General features: G+C 47.3%; 1 protein-coding gene across 5 annotated transcripts in view; it reads right to left on the reverse strand.

Annotated features, from left to right (window-relative positions):
- The window catches only part of nadsyn1 (NAD synthetase 1), a 164,586-nt gene that overhangs the window by 41,326 nt on the left and 102,718 nt on the right, over positions 1 to 20,542 (reverse strand). For all 5 annotated transcript variants that reach the window (XM_061277341.1, XM_061277340.1, XM_061277343.1 and 2 more), the window contains 3 exons: positions 365 to 492; positions 232 to 280; positions 12 to 114 (listed from right to left, as the gene is read on the reverse strand). In XM_061277341.1, coding sequence (XP_061133325.1) covers positions 12 to 114; positions 232 to 280; positions 365 to 492 — 280 coding nt within the window. The remainder of the gene's footprint in view (positions 1 to 11; positions 115 to 231; positions 281 to 364; positions 493 to 20,542) is intronic.

The raw sequence follows: 20,542 nt of genomic DNA on the forward strand, positions 1-20,542 counted from the left end.
AATCTACTTACTGCCATTTTCTATTGCCTGACAAACCAGCACACACATAGAGTAGACAATACAGGCAACAGAGGCGCTATCAACTCCTCCACTCAAAGGCAACAGAAAGCCTGCCTAAGAGGTAAAACAAAATCATCACATATAGTACATTGATATTACACAATCAAATTGTTTGTTGACAGGCAAAGTAAGATGTCATTTGTCAACATTTACTTGGGCTTTCAATCTTACCTGTCCACTCCTCCTTAGGTAGTCCCATAGCCAACAAGCTGGCCCGAGGCTGGAAAAAAACAATACAGGAACAGCGGGGGGTTTACCTAAACAGCTGCACATCACATTCAAATACAAAACTCATGTTGTTTACCTGATTTCTTCTTCTGGCGTAGGCAAGTGCCATGTTATCGCTTGGTGGGTGGGGAGGAAGATGTCATTATCATTACTGGATAGAGAAAAGTCAACTTTGATCCTATAGAATGGTTTGAATTCACTTCCCTAGACCAGAGACACAAAGAACAGCATTATTATTATATACAGTAAGTGTTGTTTGTCTTTGCTGCAAAATGTGTCACATTTTAACTGTTACGTAAAACATGCATTTCATCCCTGGTTCCGCTGCAAGGACATACTTCAGATTTTATTCGTGTTTTTGGTCTTTTGGTCTCAAATTTGAAAATGTGATTTGCAATCATATGTGCTCTTAGATGTTGTCTTTTCCTACTGCTGTTAAAATTTCCACTCCTAAGTACAGCCATCTGACTTTTCTCAAAAAAAGGAGTGCTCCAAAGCTGAATTTAAGTGGAAAGAAAGACAAGGTGCACATAAAGTATTGATTCTGTGATTAAATCCCCCTTGGACTGTTTGCACAGATTCTTCCCCAAAAATTAGAATAGATTCAATATATTCAAGAAATAGATTGCTGCAGTTTTTCAATCACAAAATTGTTACAGCTAAGGCTCTTATTTCAAATAACAGATTTGACCCCTCTGTCGAATGTAACACCGCCAAACGACGGCTGAATTCATTTGAAGCTGTTTCCTTTTTCAGAGGGTGTGTTTTGCTATATTAAGCCATCTAGTTCCCTTTATGAATCTGTTCCTCTTCACTTTTCATTCTTAAAGCAAAAATAATTGATAACATCTTCAACAATGAATTTGAGACTACAAATCTTTGCGGACTGAATCTATGTGACATCTAATATTGGCCCGAATATAAGACGGCCCTGATTACAAGACGACCCCCTCTTTTTCAAGACTCAAGTTTGAAAAAAGACTTTTTGAACACCAAATTTATTTTTTACAAAAAATAATTGCAGTACATCTGAAACAAATGATCCTGTCGAGCTCTTGAAAACGGCTGCTCTGAGGACCACGGAAAGCTTTTCTCTGATTGTGAGCATTTTTTTAGGTGAGCTCTCCATCTCCATACATTATGTTAGAATAATTAGTTTTGCTGAAGCGCTGGTCGGCCTGAAACCGGAGGTTACATATCTTCGCTCAAGTCAACATATCTGCCAGCTAGCCTTGGGGAGCCCTTATACTCACTTCCTTTTCTTATCTGTGAGAAGCCCTCACTAGTTAGGAACAGAACACCTTTGTTCTTTGTTCTTTGTTAGTTCAAGAGAAGTCTTTTCTCTGTTAACTGTTTTTGTCCGAGACAGTTTTTAGTCATCCCATATTTACTCAATGTTTGTTTAAGTAGACTTCATGCAAGTTATCTCACATCTACTTAAAGTTTGTTGGAGTGTATGCACGAGAGGTATCTGATTATTTACTCATTATTATTATTGTATGAAATGTAGCAAGAAAGTCTAGAGCATTGTTTTACAGAGACATGGCATCCAGGTTTGGAGATTGCAGCCGGGAACGAGGCTGCCAACCATCTAAGAACAGACTCTGCATTCCTGGGGTCACAGATCGGCCAAGGCCATGCGGCCTCGCACCACAAAACATTATTAGCTAGCTGAACAGCGTTGCTACAGTAACACTCTCTCCTCCCTTTAGTGTAGCAACGCCTCTTGTAACCAGGGCAACCCAATATAAAAAGAGGAGATGACGGTAGGGCAGGTCAGAATTAGTGGAGGACTGTGAACTGGGCCCTCTACCTAATTCTCCTCGCGAGCAAAAGAATACTGGTTGTCTTCTCCTCTTTGTTTCCAGCGTGTAAATAAACGTCTGATAGTATTTAGACCTGACACATTACACTCTGTGACACCATATTTCACAGTCGCTTTGCAATTGGTTGAAGACTGACTCAATTATCACCATCATCTTGAAGTTTGCATCATAACTTCTCAGCAGCTGCTGGTTAACCTGGCCGATCTTCGACCCACTTTTCTCCAGATTATCGCTACGTTTCTAATTTCAATGCAAAAACCACCATTTTATATTCTGGCCAATACGATAATAGGTGACAATTTTCCAATATTTGTAATCTTTTAAAATTTAAATTAATCAATGATGATAACAATGATAAACATAATAATAACCAGACAAGCCTTAAAAGACCGGCACCCATAGAAGGCCTTAAGGACGATTTAAGGAAGCAAAGCCGGTGTGAGAAATTAGACAAATGTGATTCAAACATCTTATCAGGTTTTTTTTTTTTCCTTTAATACACTATAATTTGCCCTATGGGAATATATCAGAGAAATAACAGCATAAAATAGACCTTGGGTGACTAGAGAACTTAAAAACTCATGTACTAAGTTCTGTGGCGGGTGCTTCGGGAGTACGGGGTGCCGAGCCAATTGATAAGGGCGGTTCGGTCCCTGTATCAACAATGCCAGAGTTTGGTCCGCATTTCCGGCAGTAAGTCGGATTCGTTCCCAGTGAGGGTTGGACTCCGCCAAGGCTGCCCTTTGTCACCGATTCTGTTCATAATTTTTATGGACAGAATTTCTAGGCGCAGCCAAGTCGTTGAGGGTGTCCGGTTTGGGGTCCTCAGCATCGCGTCTCTGCTTTTTGGAGACGACGTGGTGCTTTTGCCTTCTTCAAGCCGTGGTCTCCAGCTTTCACTGGACCGGTTCGCAGCCAAGTGTTAAGCGGTCGGGATGAGGGTCAGCACCTCCAAATCCGAGTCCATGGTCCTCGGTCGGAAAAGAATGGAATGCCCTATATGGATCGGGGAAGAGATCCTGCCCCAAGTGGAGGAGTTCACGTGTCTTGGGGTCTTGGAGGGCAGGTTGGAGCGCGAGATCGACAGGCGGATTGGTGCAGTGTCGGCAGTAATGCGGACTCTGTACCGGTCTGTCGTGGTGAAGAGAGAGCTGAGCCAAAAGGCAAAGCTCTCGATTTACCGGTCGATCGATGCTCCCACCCACACCTAAAGTCACGAGCTATGGGTCGTGACCGAAAGAACGAGATCCAGGATACAAATGGCCGAAATGAGTTTCCTCCGCAGGGTGTCCGGGTTCTCCCTTAGAGATGAGGCGAGAAGCTCGGTCATCCGGGAGAGACTTGGAGTAGAGGCGCTGCTCCTCCACGTTGAGAGGAGCCAGATGAGGTGGCTCGGGCATCTCATCAGAATACCTCACTGGGGAGGTGTTGCGGGCATGACCCTGGACGCGCTGGAGAGATTATGTCTCTCAGCTGGCCTGGGAACCCTTTGGGATCCCCCGGGAAAAACTGGACGAAGTGGCTGCGGAGAGAGAAGTCTGGGAGTCCCTCCTAAAGTTGCTGCCCCCGCGACCCGACCCCGGATAAGCGGAAGATGGATGGGTGGATGGATTTAATGATTTGGAGTGACACAGATAGTTTGATAATATTGTTGTTTATATAATAGGAATTTGATATCAAAGTCAAAGTCTGCTTTATTGTCAATCTCTTCAAATGCCAAGAAACGCAATGAAATCGAAATTACGTTTCCACTATCCCACGGTGACAAGACATCGTACACAATATACATACAAGTAAACAACACAAAATAAAAACAAGAAGGCACAAACAATGAATAATAAGAGTGATGAATAAATAACAGATAAACAAATAACACGATAAATAAGAGGAGCAAAACTGAGTAAGTGTGCATACAGCGCTCAGAATATAGCGCTAAAGTAAAGGATGCTACGCAGAAGGGGGGAGAGAATTCAGCATCCTAACAGCCTGGAGTACAAAGCTGTTGGTGAGTCTGGTGGTGCGGGAGCGCAGGCTCCTGTACCTCTTCCCAGAGGCCAGAAGATCGAACAAAGAGTGAGCGGGGTGACTCATCACTCACAATCATGGTCGCCTTGCGGGTGAGATGGGAGGTGTAAATGTCCTTCAAGGAGGGGAGTGAAGCACCAATAATCTTACCAGCCGTGTTCACTATGCGCTGCAGGGCCTTCATGTTGTAGTCAGTGCAGCTACCACCCCAAACAGCAATACAACTGGAGAGGACGCTCCCAATGGTGCCACGGTAAAATGTTGTCATGACGGCCGGAGGAGCACTCGCTCGCCTGAGTTTCCGCAGGAAGTACAGGCGGCGATGGGCCTTCTTCGCCAGTGATGCAGTGTTGGTGGACCAGGAGAGATCCTCACTGATGAGCACCCCCAGGAACCTGCTGCTGCTCACTCTCTCCACCACAGCACCGTCGATGGTCAGCGGCAGGTGTTGGGTGTGGTTGTTGTCCCTGCACCACATGGTCCGAAGGTCAACCTCCAACCTGTATTGAGTCTCGTCACCCTTGGTGATGAGACCCACCAGAGTCATGTCGTCAGCAAATTTCACTGTGCGGTTGTTGCTGTAGGTTGCAGCGCAGCCATGCGTCAGCAGGGTGAAGAGCAGCGGACTGAGCACGCAGCCTTGGGGAGCCCCCGTGCTCAGCGTGATGCTGGCGGAGATTTTGTCGCCAACACGTACGACCTGAGGCCCTCCGACAGAGGAAGTCTAGTAGCCAGTTGCAGAGGTAGGTACTGAGGCCCAGCTTGGCGACTTTGCAGATGAGTCGGTGTGGCACAATGGTGTTGAAGGCAGAACTGAAGTCCACAAACAGCAATTTCACATACGAGTCCCTTCTCTCCAGGTGGGTGAGGGCCGTTTGGCTCGGTACGCAAACTGGAAGGGGTCTATGGTGGGGGGGAGAATGGATCTGATGTGCCCCTTGACAAGCCGTTCGAAGCACTTCATGATGATGGGCGTCAGTGCCACGGGGCGGTAGTCATTGAAGCAGGACGGAGCAGGTTTCTTCGGCACAGGTACGATGGTGGCAGCCTTGAAACACGAAGGGACGATGGCCTGCTGCAGGGAAATGTTAAAGACGTGAAGACACCCGTCAGCTCCCCAGCGCAGTCCCTCAGCGGTCGACCTGGGATGTTGTCAGGTCCCGCCGCCTTACGGGTGTTGATAGCGACAAGCGCCCTCCTCACGCTATCGGCAGAGAGGCACAGGGGCTGCTCTTGTGGAGGGGGAGGGGTCTTCAGCGGGCAAGTGCCGTTCTGAGCGTCGAAGCAAAGAATCGGTTGAGATCGTTGAGCAGACGGATGTCGCCCTCACAGCTCTGCAGCGCGGGCTTGTAGTCCGTGATGGTCTGAATGCCTTGGCAAAGGCTCCGTGCGTCCTTGCTGTCCTTGAAGTGGGCGGTGATCTTGCAAGAGAATGCCCTTTTTGCCTCCTTGATGCCCCGGGACAAGTCGGCCCTCGCTGTCCTCAAGCCAGCCTCATCCACCGCTCTGAAGGCTTTGTCCCTGGCCCTTAGCAGCCTGATGATAGCCCCTGTCAGCCATGGCTTCCAGTTAGCCCAAGTGACGATGTATTTCGAGTGGGTCACATCATCAATGCATTTCGCGATGTAAGAGGAAACAGAGTCAATATACTCCTCTATGTCCGTCCGATCATCGCAAGTGGCCGCCTGCTTAAACTTTTCCCAGTCAGTAGAGCCAAAGCAGTCTCGAAGCGCATCAGAGGCACCCTCAGACTACACTCTAACCCGCTTGAGAACCGGCCTGGATGCTTTCACCACTTGTCTGTATGCGCGCAAAAGCATAACAGTGATATGGTCAGAAAGTCCAAGATGGGGGCGGCTTTGAAAGTTCCTTTATGTGAACAGTAGACCAGGTCCAGGAAGCTGTCGCCACATGTTGGAAAATTAACATGCTGGTGAAGCCTCAGAAAAACAGACTTCAGGTTAGCATGATTAAAATCCCCAGCGAAGATGGTGAAACCATCAGGTGCGCCGTCTGTTGTTCACTGACAGCCTGGTACAGTTCACTAAGACCCGCGATCCTGTCGCCTTCGATGTTGGAAGGCGGGATGTAAACCGCGACCAGCAGAATCGCGGTAAATTCCCTTGGCAGGTAAAAAGGACGGCACTTAATTATCACAAACTCCCCCAGTGGCGAGCAGTGCTTGCATACCACTACAGAGTCCCGGCACCATTCATCACGGATGTAGACGCATATCCCACCTCCTCGAGATTTTCCCCCTTGTACAATGGCCCGATCTGCCGATAGCACGCTAGCCGCTCCAGATGTACAGCAGAGTCCGGAATGTTGACGGTCAACCAAGTCTCAGTGAACATGAGCACACAGCAGTTACGCACTGTCCGGTTTGAAGATCTCAGCAGGCGAATGTAATCCATTTTGTTGTCCAGCGATCGAACATTCGCCAGAAGAACTGAAGGTACTGAGGCCCAGCTTGTCGAGTTTGCAGATGAGTCGTTGCGGCACAATGGTGTTGAAGGCAGAACTGAAGTCCACAAAAAGCAATCTCACATACGAGTCCATTCTCTCCAGGTTGGTGAGGGCCGAGTGGAGGGCAGAGCAGATGGCATCCTCAGAGGACCGTTTGGCACGGTACGCAAACTGGAAGGGGTCTATGGTGGGGGGGAGAACAGATCAGATGTGCTCCATGACAAGCCGCTCAAAGCACTTCATGATTATGGGCGTAAGTGCCACGGGGCGGTAGTCATCGAAGCAGGAGCAGGTTTCTTCGGCACAGGTACGATGGTGGCAGCCTTGACACACGACGGGACGATGGCCTGCTGCAGGGAAATGTCAAAGATGTCCGTGAAGACACCCGTCAGCTCCCTAGTGCAGTCCTTCAGCGCTCGACCCGGGATGTTGTCAGGGCCCGCCGCCTTACGGATGTTGATAGCGGCAAGCGCCCTCCTCACGCTGTCGGCAGAGAGGAACAGGGGCAGCTCACGTGAAGGGGGAATGGCCTTCAGCAGGCAAGTGCTGTTCTGAGCGTCGAAGCGAGCAAAGAAGCTTTTAAGGTCATTGAGCAGACGGATGTCGCCTTCACAGCTCTGCGGCGCGGGCTTGTAGTCCGTGATGGTCTGAATGCCCTGGCAAATGCTCCGTGCGTCCCTGCTGTCCTTGAAGTGGGCGGTAATTTTGCAAGAGAACGCCCTCTTCGCTTCCTTGATGCCCCGGGACAGGTCGGCCCTCGAAGTCCTCAAGCCAGTCTCATCTCCCGCTCTAAAGGCTTTGTTCCTGGCCCTCAGCAACCTGAAGACCGCCCCTGTCAGCCATGGCTTCCGGTTAGCCGGAGTGACGATGGATTTTGAGTGAGTCACATCATCAATGCACTTCGTGATGTAGGAGGAAACAGAGTCAGTATACTCCTCAATGTCTGTCCGATCGTCGCAAGTGGCAGCCCTCCGAAACATGTCCCAGTCAGTAGTGCCAAAGCAGTCACGAAGTGCATCAGAGGCACCCTCAGGCCACACCCGTACCCGCTTGGTCTGGATGCTCTCACCATTTGTCTGTATGCGGGCAAAAGCATAACAGTAATATGGTCAGAAAGTCCAAGATGGGGGAAGGGGGCAGCTTCGAAGGCTCCTTTATGCGAAGAGTAGACCAGGTCCAGGAAGCTGTCGCCACGTGTCGGAAAATTAACATGCTGGTGAAGCCTCGGAAAAACAGACTTCAGGTTAGCATGATTAAAATCCCCAGCAAAGATGGTGAAACCGTCAGGGTGCACTGTCTGTTGTTCACTGACAGTCTGGTACAGTTCACTAAGAGCCGCGATCCTGTCGCCTTCGATGTTGGAGAAGGGATGTAAACCGCGACCAGCAGAATCGCGGTAAATTCCCTTGGCAGGTAAAAAGGACGACACTTATAATGATCACAAACTCCGCCAGTGGCGAGCAGTGCTTGCATACCAGTACAGAGTCCCGGTATGTACAGTGCTTTGCAAAAGTATTCGGCCCCCTTGAACCTTTCGCCACATTTTAGGCTTCAAACATTAAGATATAAAATTTTATTTTTTTCTCAAGAATCAACAAGTGGGACACAATCGTGAAGTGGAACGAAATTTATTGGATAATTTAAACTTTTTTAACAAATAAAAAACTGAAAAGTGGGGCGTGCAATATTATTCGGCCCCTTTACTTTCAGTGCCGCAAACTCATTCCAGAAGTTCAGTGAGGATCTTTGAATGATCCAATGTTGTCCTAAATGACTGATGATGATAAATAGAATGCACCTGTGTGTAATCAAGTCTCCGTATAAATGCACCTGCTCTTTGATAGTCTGAAGACTGAAGACTGCTGTTCAGAAACGCTCTCCATCCAACCTCACTGAGCTCGAGCTGTTTTGCAAGGAAGAATGGGCAAGAATTAGAGTCTCTCGATGTGCAAAACTGATAGAGACATACCCCAAGCGACTTGCCGCTGTAATTGCAGCAAAAGATGGCGCTACAAAGTATTCGCGCTAGGGGGCCGAATAATATTGCACGCCCCACTTTTCAGTTTTTTATTTGTTAAAAAAGTTTAAATCAGGGGTCTCAAACTCAATTTACCTAGGGGCCGCTGGAGGTAGAGTCTGGGTGAGGCTGGGCCGCATTAAGTATTCCACAAAAAAAAGGCTTCAAGTATTCAAAAAAAAATCTTTTCAATCTTAACAAGTCAGAACATGCAGAACATGCAGAACATGAACTGTTCTTCAGAACATAGGCTTCATTTACTTCCTCCTAATCCTTGCTGCCAGAGACTTGGCAGCGCTTCCTCTCACACAGCTGAGCCACATTTGGCTTGAGGGAGGAGGCAACTGAGACCCTCAGTATGGCTTTAATGTGCTCATCTTTAGGTCTGGACCTGAACTTTGACTTATTGAAGTTCATTGTGGAGAAGAGTCATTGCAGGAAAAATGACCAAAAAAAAAGTTTAATAATACAATTTGTTCAGGGTTGGCGGGCCGGATTAAACGGTCCCGTGGGCCGTATCCAGCCGTAGTTTGGTGACCACTGGTTTAAAGGTTCAAGGGGGCCGAATACTTTCGCAAGGCACTGTATGTTTTTTTCACTTTATTGTGCATTTTATGGCTGATGCAACGTATATTCCGGAGCGATTTATAGTCCGAAGAGCACAGTATTTATGGCCCGCTTGCACTATCAAACTGAATAAAAAAAAACATGAAACTTGAAACTGTAATTCCTCTTATTATCAAAAGGTGGCAGCACCACCCCCGCAGCTTCGGTCTTATAATGTATTATTTATGTCAGCCTGCACTGTTAAACTGAATTATAAAAATAATGAAACTTTAAACTATAATTCCTCCTTTTACCAAAGGGTGGCAGCACCACTTTAATAATGTCAGTCTGCATTTGTGCCGCGCACCCCTCTCCGCTCATTTCTGCCAGGCGACTGCAAAAAAAAACGAGGAAAGTAGACATTGAGGGTTGTCGCTTTCAAGAGAAATGGGAATCACAATACTTCACTAAAAATCAAGGCAATTGTGTTTGTTTAATTTCTAAAGAGACGGTTGCCTTGTTTAAGGATTTCAACCTAAAGAGACACTGTATCAGATTAAACATGTTAACACATACAACAAGGTAACAGGGAGTGACCGCACTGATAAAGTGAAGCAGCTCCAAGGTGAACTGGCATCACAACTGATTCTTCACGCGGGGCTGTGAGTAAAAAGTAAATCAAAAGTAAATATTACTTAATATTAAATATTACTTAATATTAAATATAACTTAATATTAAATATTACTTAATATTAAATATTACGAAGTGGCCATGTTAATACTGTTGATGTTACGAACCTGTAGACGTGACACAAACTATTACTTTCTGAAAGATATTGTAAATGACAAGAGCAAAATTCACTTTTAATGATAACAGCCAACTTTGCATTACTTATAACTCCTGTTTAAAATGTTCATGAGGCAAAAATAATTTCAAACTCATGTAAATTTCAGGTATTTCATACAGTTTGTTCAATGCTATCTGACTCTTCAGATATGACTGAAAGGCAGAATTTGTGTTTTTAGAGTTGTTCACAACTGCCTGACTGGCTTATATTTGGTTATTTTGTCATTTAAAAATAAAGACAATTGGGACAATACTTTTTTTTCATAATAGCGTATTTGCATGAAATTTTGTAGTTAAAAACATCAGAAAAAACTATTGGCCCCCGGGCCACTTTACTTGATCAAATCTGGTCCTCTTTGCAAAAAGTTTGGACACCCCTGAACTAGAGCTACAAGCAGCAATATAGGGCTCTCGCAGCCCTGGCGCCATTAGGTTACAGGTACATTTGGATGCCAGCAAATTGGAATTGTTGGAAAATGAAGTACATCAGATTAAAAGGTATTTTAACAAAACATTACCCCAATAAAAGGCCAAAAGTGAGACAGGATCTCAAAGCAAATAATGGTAAATTTCCTGTTGCGTTGAGAGTAGAGCTTCAGAGACTGTTGGGAGGTCTTGGGCTGTTACATAGGCATCTGTATGTTTCCAATTTTTGGTAGATCTTGGTGGAAAGTTCAAGAGGAGCTGGTTTATTTAAATTTTGTAGAGATTTTAAAATGTGCAAAAAAGCATTAAGTAATGATTACTTTATCAAGGATAATGGTCTGCCAGGTGTAATGTATTTTCACAAATGTTAAGAACATCAAAGCCTTTGTTTTGTTTTTCATCATAAACATATTTAGATGAAGCACCTACAGTTACAAGACAAATGATAAACCCTTTCAGAAAGGCCAAAAACAGGGCCAACTATCTTCCTGTTAGGTTTAGCAAATGGTGTTTTTGTTGGTCTTTAGCGAATACACTCACTCACTCACTCACTCACTCACTCACTCACTCACTCACTCACTCACTCACTCACTCACTCACTCACTCACTCACTCATCTTCCGTACCGCTTATTCTCATGAGGGTCGCGGGCATGTGGGAGTACATCCTGAACTGGTCGCCAGCCAACCTCAGAGCACAAATGGACTAACAACCATTCACAATCACACTTATGGACAATTTGATTTGGTCGGCCAACTGTGGATGTTTCAGGAATGTAGTAGGAAAATCCACGCAGGCACGGGGAGAACATACAAACGTCACACAGGAAGGCTGGAAGCGGAATCGAACCCTGTATCTGTGAACTGTGAGGCGGAAAAGCTAACCGTGTTTTTCGGGTTAATACAAATACAGTACAGCCAAACCTCGGTTTTCCACCACAATCCGTTCCAGAAGGCTGTTCGAGAAGTGAATCATTCGAACTCCGAATCTATTTTTCCCATTACAAATAATGGAAAAAAATGTAATCCGTTCCAAGACTTAAAAAAACGCCTTTTTAAAGCATTTTTTCATTTGCGCATTTTTGTCCGATCGCAGAACTGCAGCACACCGCCGAACGCGCAACCGTAGCGCGCGACCGACCGCGCAACTGCTGGTCGCATTAATGTGACAGAGCCGTCGCTGAAATGTAGAAAATATTCTAAAGTCCTGATGTACTTTCAAAATTTAAGTGGACCTCTGTGAGCAGGGAGCTTAATTTGGTCCGATCGCACAACTGCAGCGCGCCCGGCGCTCACTGTCGCATTGCTTTAAGAGCGTCTTTGTGTTTTAGGATGGCTTTACTGCTCCCACTTGCTTTCTTTGGAGGCATGATTATGGGTTAATACAATCCTCAAAGTAACAAAAATACAATACAACGAACGGAGTCAGTCGGCATCCTGGGTCGCGCGGTCGGGTTTTCTCGGGTCTTCTCGGCTCATCTCGCGAGGTTCAACCTCCGCATTTTTTGTTCGACAACCGAAGCAAAAAAATATCGAATTTTTTGTTCGAATTCCTATTTGTTCGAGAACCGGGACGTTCGAATACCGAGGTTTGACTGTACAACCAAATATTCATTAAGGTGAAACGTACAACTGGGGCTGTTTCATTAAAATTTTGTAGAGGGCACCACTGAGTCACAATAAACTAATAAGTTCTGGACTACCTCTCGCCCCCCCGTCACCCCCACCTCCCGTACTGGCAACCTCAACAATCTCCGCTCCCCCTCCCCCCGCTCCTTCATCCATCTCCCTTGCGCTGCTGAACTGTCGCTCCCTCTCCAACAAATCACTACCGTTTTTTTCCGTGTATAGTGCGCCCCCATGTATAATACGCACCCTAAAAATGGCATGCTGATGCTGGAAAAAAGCCTGTACCCATGTATAATACGCACCCAATTTTTATGATTTATTTTTTATTATTTTTCTTTTTTATTTTTTTATTTTTTTTAAGTCCCAATGATCGTCACACACGCAGGGAGGCAATGGGTCCCATTTTTATAGTCTTTGGTATGGTCTTAACTAGGCTGGATGTAATTTTTTTTGTTGGCGTTGATTTCTCCGACTGTCCATAAACGCACCACCGCGCTCCGTGCGCGCACGGGAAAGAGGCGTGCGGACGTGAAAAAGGCGGCTCTGTATGGGAGAGACGTTGAAGAGGAATAAAAACACCCTTGGAAACCAAAACTTGCCCCTCGTCGTGACTCGGAGCCGCAACAAATGTTTCGGATTTGTGTAGGGTACATTGTGACAGACAGCAAACGAGCAGGTGATCGAGCAAGCGTCTGATACAAGAGCATTGCGGTCGCATGGAGCGTGTTTGAAGTGAACAGCAGAGAAGAAAGGAACAAGGCAAAGTGTTGTGAAATAAAATGCACAGAACGGATGCGCAAGACACGTCAGCTATATAAAGAGCGAGAGTTGTTTTCTTCCTATTAGTTTCAATTCACAGTTTAATTAGCAGTTTCAATCAGCAAATAACAAAATGCGTATTACAGGTAATATTTTATTTCACAACACTTTGCCTTGTTCCTTTGGTGTTAAGACTAAAACACAAAGGCGCTCTTTAAGCAATGCGACAGTGAGCGCCCGGCGCGCTGCGGTTGCGCGACCGCACCAAATTAAGCTCCCTGCGCAGTGCGCACTGAGGTCCACTTAAATTTTAGAAAGCACAACAGGACTTTAAAAATATCTTCTAAATTTCAGCGACGGCTCTGTCACAATAATGCGACCAGCGCGGTGCAGTTGGGCGGTCGGCGGCGCGCTACGGTTGAGCGTTCTCTCTCGCGCTCTCTCTCTCGCTCTCGCACACACGCAAACCGGATATCATACGGAGGCCGCCATTACAGATGCGCAGAACGGATGCGCAAGACACGTCAGCTATATAAAGAGCGAGAGTTCAGTTCTCTACGTAAATCCGTATTACAGGTAATATTTTATTTCACAACACTTTGCCTTGTTCCTTTCTTCTCTGCTGTTCACTTTTTCACGTCCGCACGCCTCTTTCCCGTGCGCGCACCGAGCGCGGTGGTGCGTTTACGGGCAGTCGGAGAAATCAACGCCAACAAAAAAAATTACATCCAGCCTAGTTAAGACCATACCAAAGACTATAAAAATGGGACCCATTGCCTCCCTGCGTGTGTGACGATCATTGGGACTTAAAAAAAATTAAAAAAATAAAATAAAAAAATAAAATAAAAAAATAAAAAATAAAAATACCGTTTTTTTCCGTGTATAGTGCGCAAAATTTAACTAATTTATTGTCCTAAAATCTGGGGTGCGCATTATACATGGGTACAAAATTTTTTTTAATTTTTTTTTTAATTTTTTTATTTTTATTTTTTAAGTCCCAATGATCGTCACACACGCAGGGAGGCAATGGGTCCCGTTTTTATAGTCTTTGGTATGGTCTTAACTAGGCTGGATGTAATTTTTTTTGTTGGCGTTGATTTCTCCGACTGCCCATAAACGCACCACCGCGCACGGGAAAGAGGCGGCTCTGTATGGGAGAGACGTTGAAGAGGAATAAAAACACCCATGGAAACCAAAACTTGCCCCTCGTCGTGACTCGGAGCCGCAACAAATGTTTCGGATTTGTGTAGGGTACATTGTGAGACAGCAAACGAGCAGGTGATCGAGCAAGCCTTGTCTGATACGAGAGCATTGCGTTCGCATGGAGCGTGTTTGAAGTGAACAGCAGAGAAGAAAGGAACAAGGCAAAGTGTTGTGAAATAAAATGCACAGAACGGACGCGCAAGACACGTCAGCTATATAAAGAGCGAGAGTTGTTTTCTTCCTATTAGTTTCAATTCACAGTTTGACCCCAGATTTTAGGACAATAAATTAGTTAAATTTTGCGCACTATACACGGAAAAAAACGGTAGTTATTTTTGAACTACTACTGGACAATAACTTTGATCTGCTCCTTCTCTGTGAAACATGACAACAGCCGATGGATTTTTTTTACTCTCAACCAAGCCACTCTGTCCAACTATAGCTAAATCACCAAACCCCGCCTCTCTGGGCGAGGAGGTGGTATTGCTGTCCTCCATAAGCAGTCCCTACCCATCACTGAACTGGACCTCAACCTCCCATCTATTTCGTCCTTTGAATATCTCGCTTTTCCCTCCCCAACTCTACTACTGCAATTCCCATCTACCGCCCCCCAAAGTCACATCCGACTTTTCTTTCTGAACTCTCTGAACTCCTCACAAACGTATCCTCAGTCTCCTATCGCCTCCTATTCATCGGTGACTTCAACATCCACATCGACCAGCCAACTGCTCCACTGACGTCTGACTTCATCTCCCTTCTGGAATGCTTTCATCTCACCCAGCACATCAACTTCCCCACCCACACCAAAGGCCACACCCTGGATATAGTATGCTCTTCCTTTCCACTCACATCCAACCCCCGTCCTCTCACCTTTCCACTGTCAGATCATCTCTGCATCCTCTTCTCCGCCCCTCTACCCTCGCCTCATAATTCCACAAAACACACCATCTCCTACCGCAGTGCTTCTCAATTATTTTCTGTTACGCCCCCCCCCCTAGCAAGAAGAAATCTATTCGCGCCCCCCCTCCCCACAGTGACTATCCTAACTTGTCTTGTAAGTCGTAAAATGTTGCACTGTCGCAAACGTGACAGAAGTAACAATGAGAGCGCCACTGCCCCCTGTTGTAGTAAACGCGCAATTACACTTTATTCTAGTACTGCCAAAAAAAAAGCCAAGGGGGGCGCGCCCCACTATTTGAGAAGCACTGTCCTACCGCAACATCAAGACTGTAAACCAGGGGTGGGCAAACTTTTTGAGCTCGCGAGCTACTTTTGAAATGACCAAGTCACAAAGATCCCACTAAAAAAAAATATATATATATATTTATGTCATTGTGAAAAAAAAGTCCTACTCCCATTCCCTATGAAAGTGATACTTCTTACTATGGCCAGCTGCCCCACTCATTTTTCTACCCTTTCTTAAGTTTAAGAGAAAAAACAGGGTTCTGACAATTGGAGGGAAGTCGCGAGCTAGCGTGTTTGTGTTGTGTTGTTAGCGCCGTTGTTTGTACACGCGTCAAGTGCGGTAAAAAAATAAATAAAATAATATCACGCGATCGACCAATAGTGGCTTGGCGATCGACCGGTCGATCGCGATCGACGTATTGAGCACTCCTGCTGTAAACCCAATCACGCTTTGCCAGCTCTTATCCTCTGCCCTTCCCTCCGACCCCACTTCTTCCTCCCCTGATGACCTCGCCACCATGCTCAACAACATCCTTTCTGACTTCCTTGATTCCCTAGCCCCATGGAAAACTTCCTTTGTTACATTCACTAACTCTGCCCCTTGGTACACCCCGGAACTCCGCTCCATGAAACAAACTGGCCGTCAACTTGAACGCCTCCACAAAAGAACCCACCTCACCATCCATGCTGAAACCTTCAAACAACACATGTCCTCCTATCGTGATGCTCTTCTTGCTGCCAAATCTGCTTACTTCTCATCTCTCATTAATAACACCAACCGGAACCCCCTCTCCACCGTCAACAAATTGCTCCAGCCACCGGCCACCAAGCCACCCTACTCACCCGCCCTCTGTAACTCCTTCCTTGTCAACTTTAACAACAAAATCGCCCAAATCAACAGTCCTCTGGGATGTCAATGGCGGCCCACGCAGTTGCAGCGGCTCAGTGCTCTCCCGATCTAACCCATTGCTTGTTTTTTGTTAGTGTTTGTACCCACTGTATGTCAATCATACACCACCTACAACCGGCAGGAGCTCCTCAGGATAGGGGTTTGCTGCGAGTTGAGTGTCGCAGCGGAGTTTCACCACTCGCAAAACATACCGGAGGATATCATCAGGCGCCCCGGCTCCCCTTGGATCACCATCCCCGGTGGGAGGAAGCGAAGGCAGCGCAGGGAGAGGAGGCAAAAATGAGGCTGCAGAACCGGCACGCTAACCAGGCTACGGAAGCGGCCGTTCAAACCACCGCTCCCTAGCCTGTTTCTTACCAACGCCAGGTCTCTTGCTAACAAGATGGATGAACTAAGGCTACAGCTGTCTGCGAACCACACCGCGAAGGACTACTGCGCGGTGCTGATCACCGAAACCTGGTTTCATCCACTCATACCGGACTCTGCTATCGAGCTAGCAGGCTACACCACACAGCGTCATGACAGGACTGAGAACTCCGGCAAGAGCAAGGGGGGGGGGGGGGGGGCTCTGTATGTACGTCAATAACAACTGGTGTACTAATATTCTGCTGCCCGGACCTGGAGTATGTGACTATTAAATGCAGGCCCTTTTACCTCCCTCGTGAATTTACCGTAGTCATGACGACTGTTGTTTACATGCTTCCGGAAGCTAAATGCTAAGCTAGCTATTGGACTATTACATGGCAGTATTAGCAGCCAGCTGAGCAGATATCCTGACGCAGTCCACATCATGGCAGGGGACTTTAATCATGTAGACTTGAAAGCAGCACTCCCTAGTTTCCACCAGCATGTTAAGTGTGCCACTAGAGGAGTTAACACTCTGGACAAGGTCTACTCCAACATCAAGCTAGGCTACAGGGCAAAACAGCTACCTCACCTGGGCCAGTCTGACCACATGTAACTGCTATTAATCCCGGCATATACCACCATCAGGAAATCAGCTCCTGTCATCACTAAAACTGTTAAAACCTGGCCTGATGACGCCTCTCAGCAGTTGCAGGACTGCTTCGACAGGACTAATTGGGACATCTTCGAACACCGGGACTTGAATGTGTTCACAGACAGTGTTCTGTGTTATATCAAGCACTGCACAGACACTGTCACAGTGGACAAACCTATACGGATATACCCCAACCAGAAGCCCTGGATGACCCGGGAGGTCCTTTGGCTGCTGGAGGAGAGGGACACCGCCCTGTCCCTCAGGTCCTCTTGCCTATAAGAAGAGGATTGAGGATCACCTGGACAGCAACAACAGCAAGCAGGTGTGGCAGGGAGTCCAGCATCTCACCAACTACAGAACCACCATCGGAGCTGCTGAAGGGGACGCCTCACTGGCAGAGGTCCTTAATACCTTCTTTGCCCGGTTCGAGTCCGAGCCACCTGGAGCGTCCACATCACATCCCACAGTCCGCAGGAGCTTCACCCTCACAGTGAAGGACCACGAGGTGAGGCGCACGCTGCGGACCATCAACTCGAGGAAGGCTGCGGGTCCTGACGGCGTCACTGGGCGTGTCCTGAAGGACTGCGCAGATCAGCTGGCTGGAGTCTTCACAAAGATCTTCAACCAGTCCCTTACTGTCCATCCTGTTTAAAATCCTCCACTATATATTTTTTTCTTCCTGGGACCGGGATCATCGGTCGAGACCGGCGTAACTCTACGGCGGCTTCCTGCTTATCCGGGCAGTGATGACCGGGTCCCTCGCCTTGGCCTTGCAGCCGCAACCCCTGTGGGGAGTCCGCTCCCTCGTGCTCGTCGGAACTAACGACTTTCGCCATGCTAGCCCCGTGGTGACCATCTGCACGTGCACCCGACTGGGTGCCCAGGACGCTGCTCACACGTTTGCCTGCTTTGTGATGTTTTTCACCGATTCACGACCACGGTCCGTTGGGCGCTGTTGAACTGGACTGCCCCTACACCTGTCTATGGACCCCGTGGAGGCTATTTCGTGTGTTTTGGGGTGTTCTCTTGTATTGAGGGGTGCTGGTTGGCCACAGTTACTTTTTTTCCTTTGTCTTTTAGCTTTGTTTTGCTTTGATGGCTTTTATCTTGAGCACTTTCTGGCTTTCTTTGTGGCGCCGTTGTGTGGCAGCCTTGAGAGCCTATTGAGTTGCGCTCATGCCATTTGTGCGTCTTTTGTATACCCACTCTGTGGTATGAATACTGCTGGGGCCTGAATTTCCCCACCCTTGGGGATCAATATACAATCAATCAATCAATCAATAGTCCCCCTGCCCAAGACACGCCACATCACCAGCCTTAATGACTACCGGCCAGTCGCACTCACCCCGATGGTGATGAAGTGCTTTGAAAAGCTGGTACGGGGTCACATCACATCACTCCTGTTCAGAGGTTTTGACCCCCACCAGTTTGCCTACAGGGCAAATAGATCCACAGAGGACGCAGTAGCTACAGCCCTCCATGCTGCACTGTCCCACCTGGAGCAGCCGGGAAACTATGTGCGGATGATCTTTGTGGACCTTAGCTCTGCTTTTAATACCATCCTCCCCCACAGACTGGTGGGCATCCTGGGGGGCCTGGGACTTCCACAAAATACTTGCAGGTGGATTAAGAGCTTCCTGACGGGTCGCAGCCAGAGGGTGAGAGTGGGCCGTCATACATCCACACCTCTCAGTCTTAGTACCGGCTCCCCACAGGGCTCCATACTGAGCCCACTCCTTTACACGCTCTACACACATACATGCACCCCCGCCCACCGCAGCAACACCATCGTGAAATTTGCGGATGACACCACCGTGGTGGGGCTCATCTCAGAGGGGGATGAGTCTGCCTACATGGCCGAAGTGGTGTATAGCAATCGGAGTGGTGCGGTGAGAACAATCTGCTCCTAAACACGGCTTAAACCCGAGAACTGGTCATTGATTTTAGGAGGAAAAATAAAACGGACATTCCACCAGTTATCATCAACGGGGTCTGTGTGGAGAGGGTGTCCTCCTTCCGCTACCTGGGAGTCCACATCGAGGAGGACTTCACCTGGGGCGTGCACACGTCTGAGCTGCTAAAAAAGGCCCAGCAGAGACTCTACTTCCTAAGGGTGCTGAGGAGGCACAGCATCACACAAAGACTGCTGGTGTCCTTCTATCGCTGCTCCATAGAAATCACTTTAACGTACTGTATATGTGTTTGGTACTCCAGCTGCACTGCTGCTCAGAGGAAAAAGCTCCAAGGGGTCATCAACACAGCACAGAAGATCATTGGCTGCCCTCTCCCCACACTGGAAGACCTACACAGAACCCGCTGTCTCAAAAAAACACAGAGCATTCTGAAGGACACTTCCCACCCTGGCCACTCCCTTTTCGAACTGTTGCCATCAGGCAGACGCTATAGATCAATTAGGTCAAGGACTAGCAGATTCGCCAACAGTTTTTACTCTACGGTGGTAGTCACATTGAATGCCGCTAAACGTAAATGATTATGTTTGTGTATGTTCTTCTGTGGGTTTTAGCTTGTATTTTTTATCTTTTTATTCTATTTATTTTTTTTTTTTATCTAATGCGCTGATCGGTTGGCACTTTTTAAATTTCGTTGTACATGTGTGACAATGACAATAAAGCTATTCTATTCTATTCTCTGACCGACACCATCAATAACTCCTCCTCCCCCACCTACCTTGCTCTCCTGCCCCCCCTTCCTGACCTCCCGCCCTTCCCCTCTCTCACTGCCTTCTCCCTTGTCCCTTGTCGACTCCTTCACCATCCCCAACATCATCACCCCATCCAAGACAACCACCTGCTCTCTCGACCCTTAACTAAGGCCTGCCTCCCTGTCTTCCTCCCTCACCTCACCACCATTTTTAATCAGTCTCTATCCCTTGGCCACTTTCCCACTGTCTATAAGCTCACAGCCATCACCCCCGTCCTCAAAAAAAACCACCTTGGACCCAATCAACCTCTCCAACTACCGTCCCATTTCCATTCTTTCATCACTTTCCAAAACCCTTGAACGCATTGTTTCCGCCCAACTCCACACCCATCTCCAGTCCAACAACCTCTATGAACCCTTCCAGTCCGGATTCCGGCCACTTCACAGCACCAAAACAGCTCTTGTTAAAGTCACCAACGATCTCCTCATTTCTGCAGACTCTGGTGCCCTCAACAACTACTACTTGACCTTAGTGCAACCTTTGACACTGTGAACCATTCCATCCTCCTTCAAAGGCTGCGCCAACTAGGTATTGAGGGCACTGCACTCGACTGGCTCACCTCCTATCTCACAGACAGAAACCAGTTTATCTCTCTCTCCGGCCACTCCATCCTCTCCCCAGTTACACAGGGGGTACCCCAAGGCTCAGTTCTTGGCCCACTCCTATTCATCTGTTATCTCTTTCCCCTTGGTAAT

Source organism: Syngnathus typhle, linkage group LG4 (genome assembly GCF_033458585.1).
Source record: "Syngnathus typhle isolate RoL2023-S1 ecotype Sweden linkage group LG4, RoL_Styp_1.0, whole genome shotgun sequence".
Classification (NCBI taxonomy): domain Eukaryota; kingdom Metazoa; phylum Chordata; class Actinopteri; order Syngnathiformes; family Syngnathidae; genus Syngnathus; species Syngnathus typhle.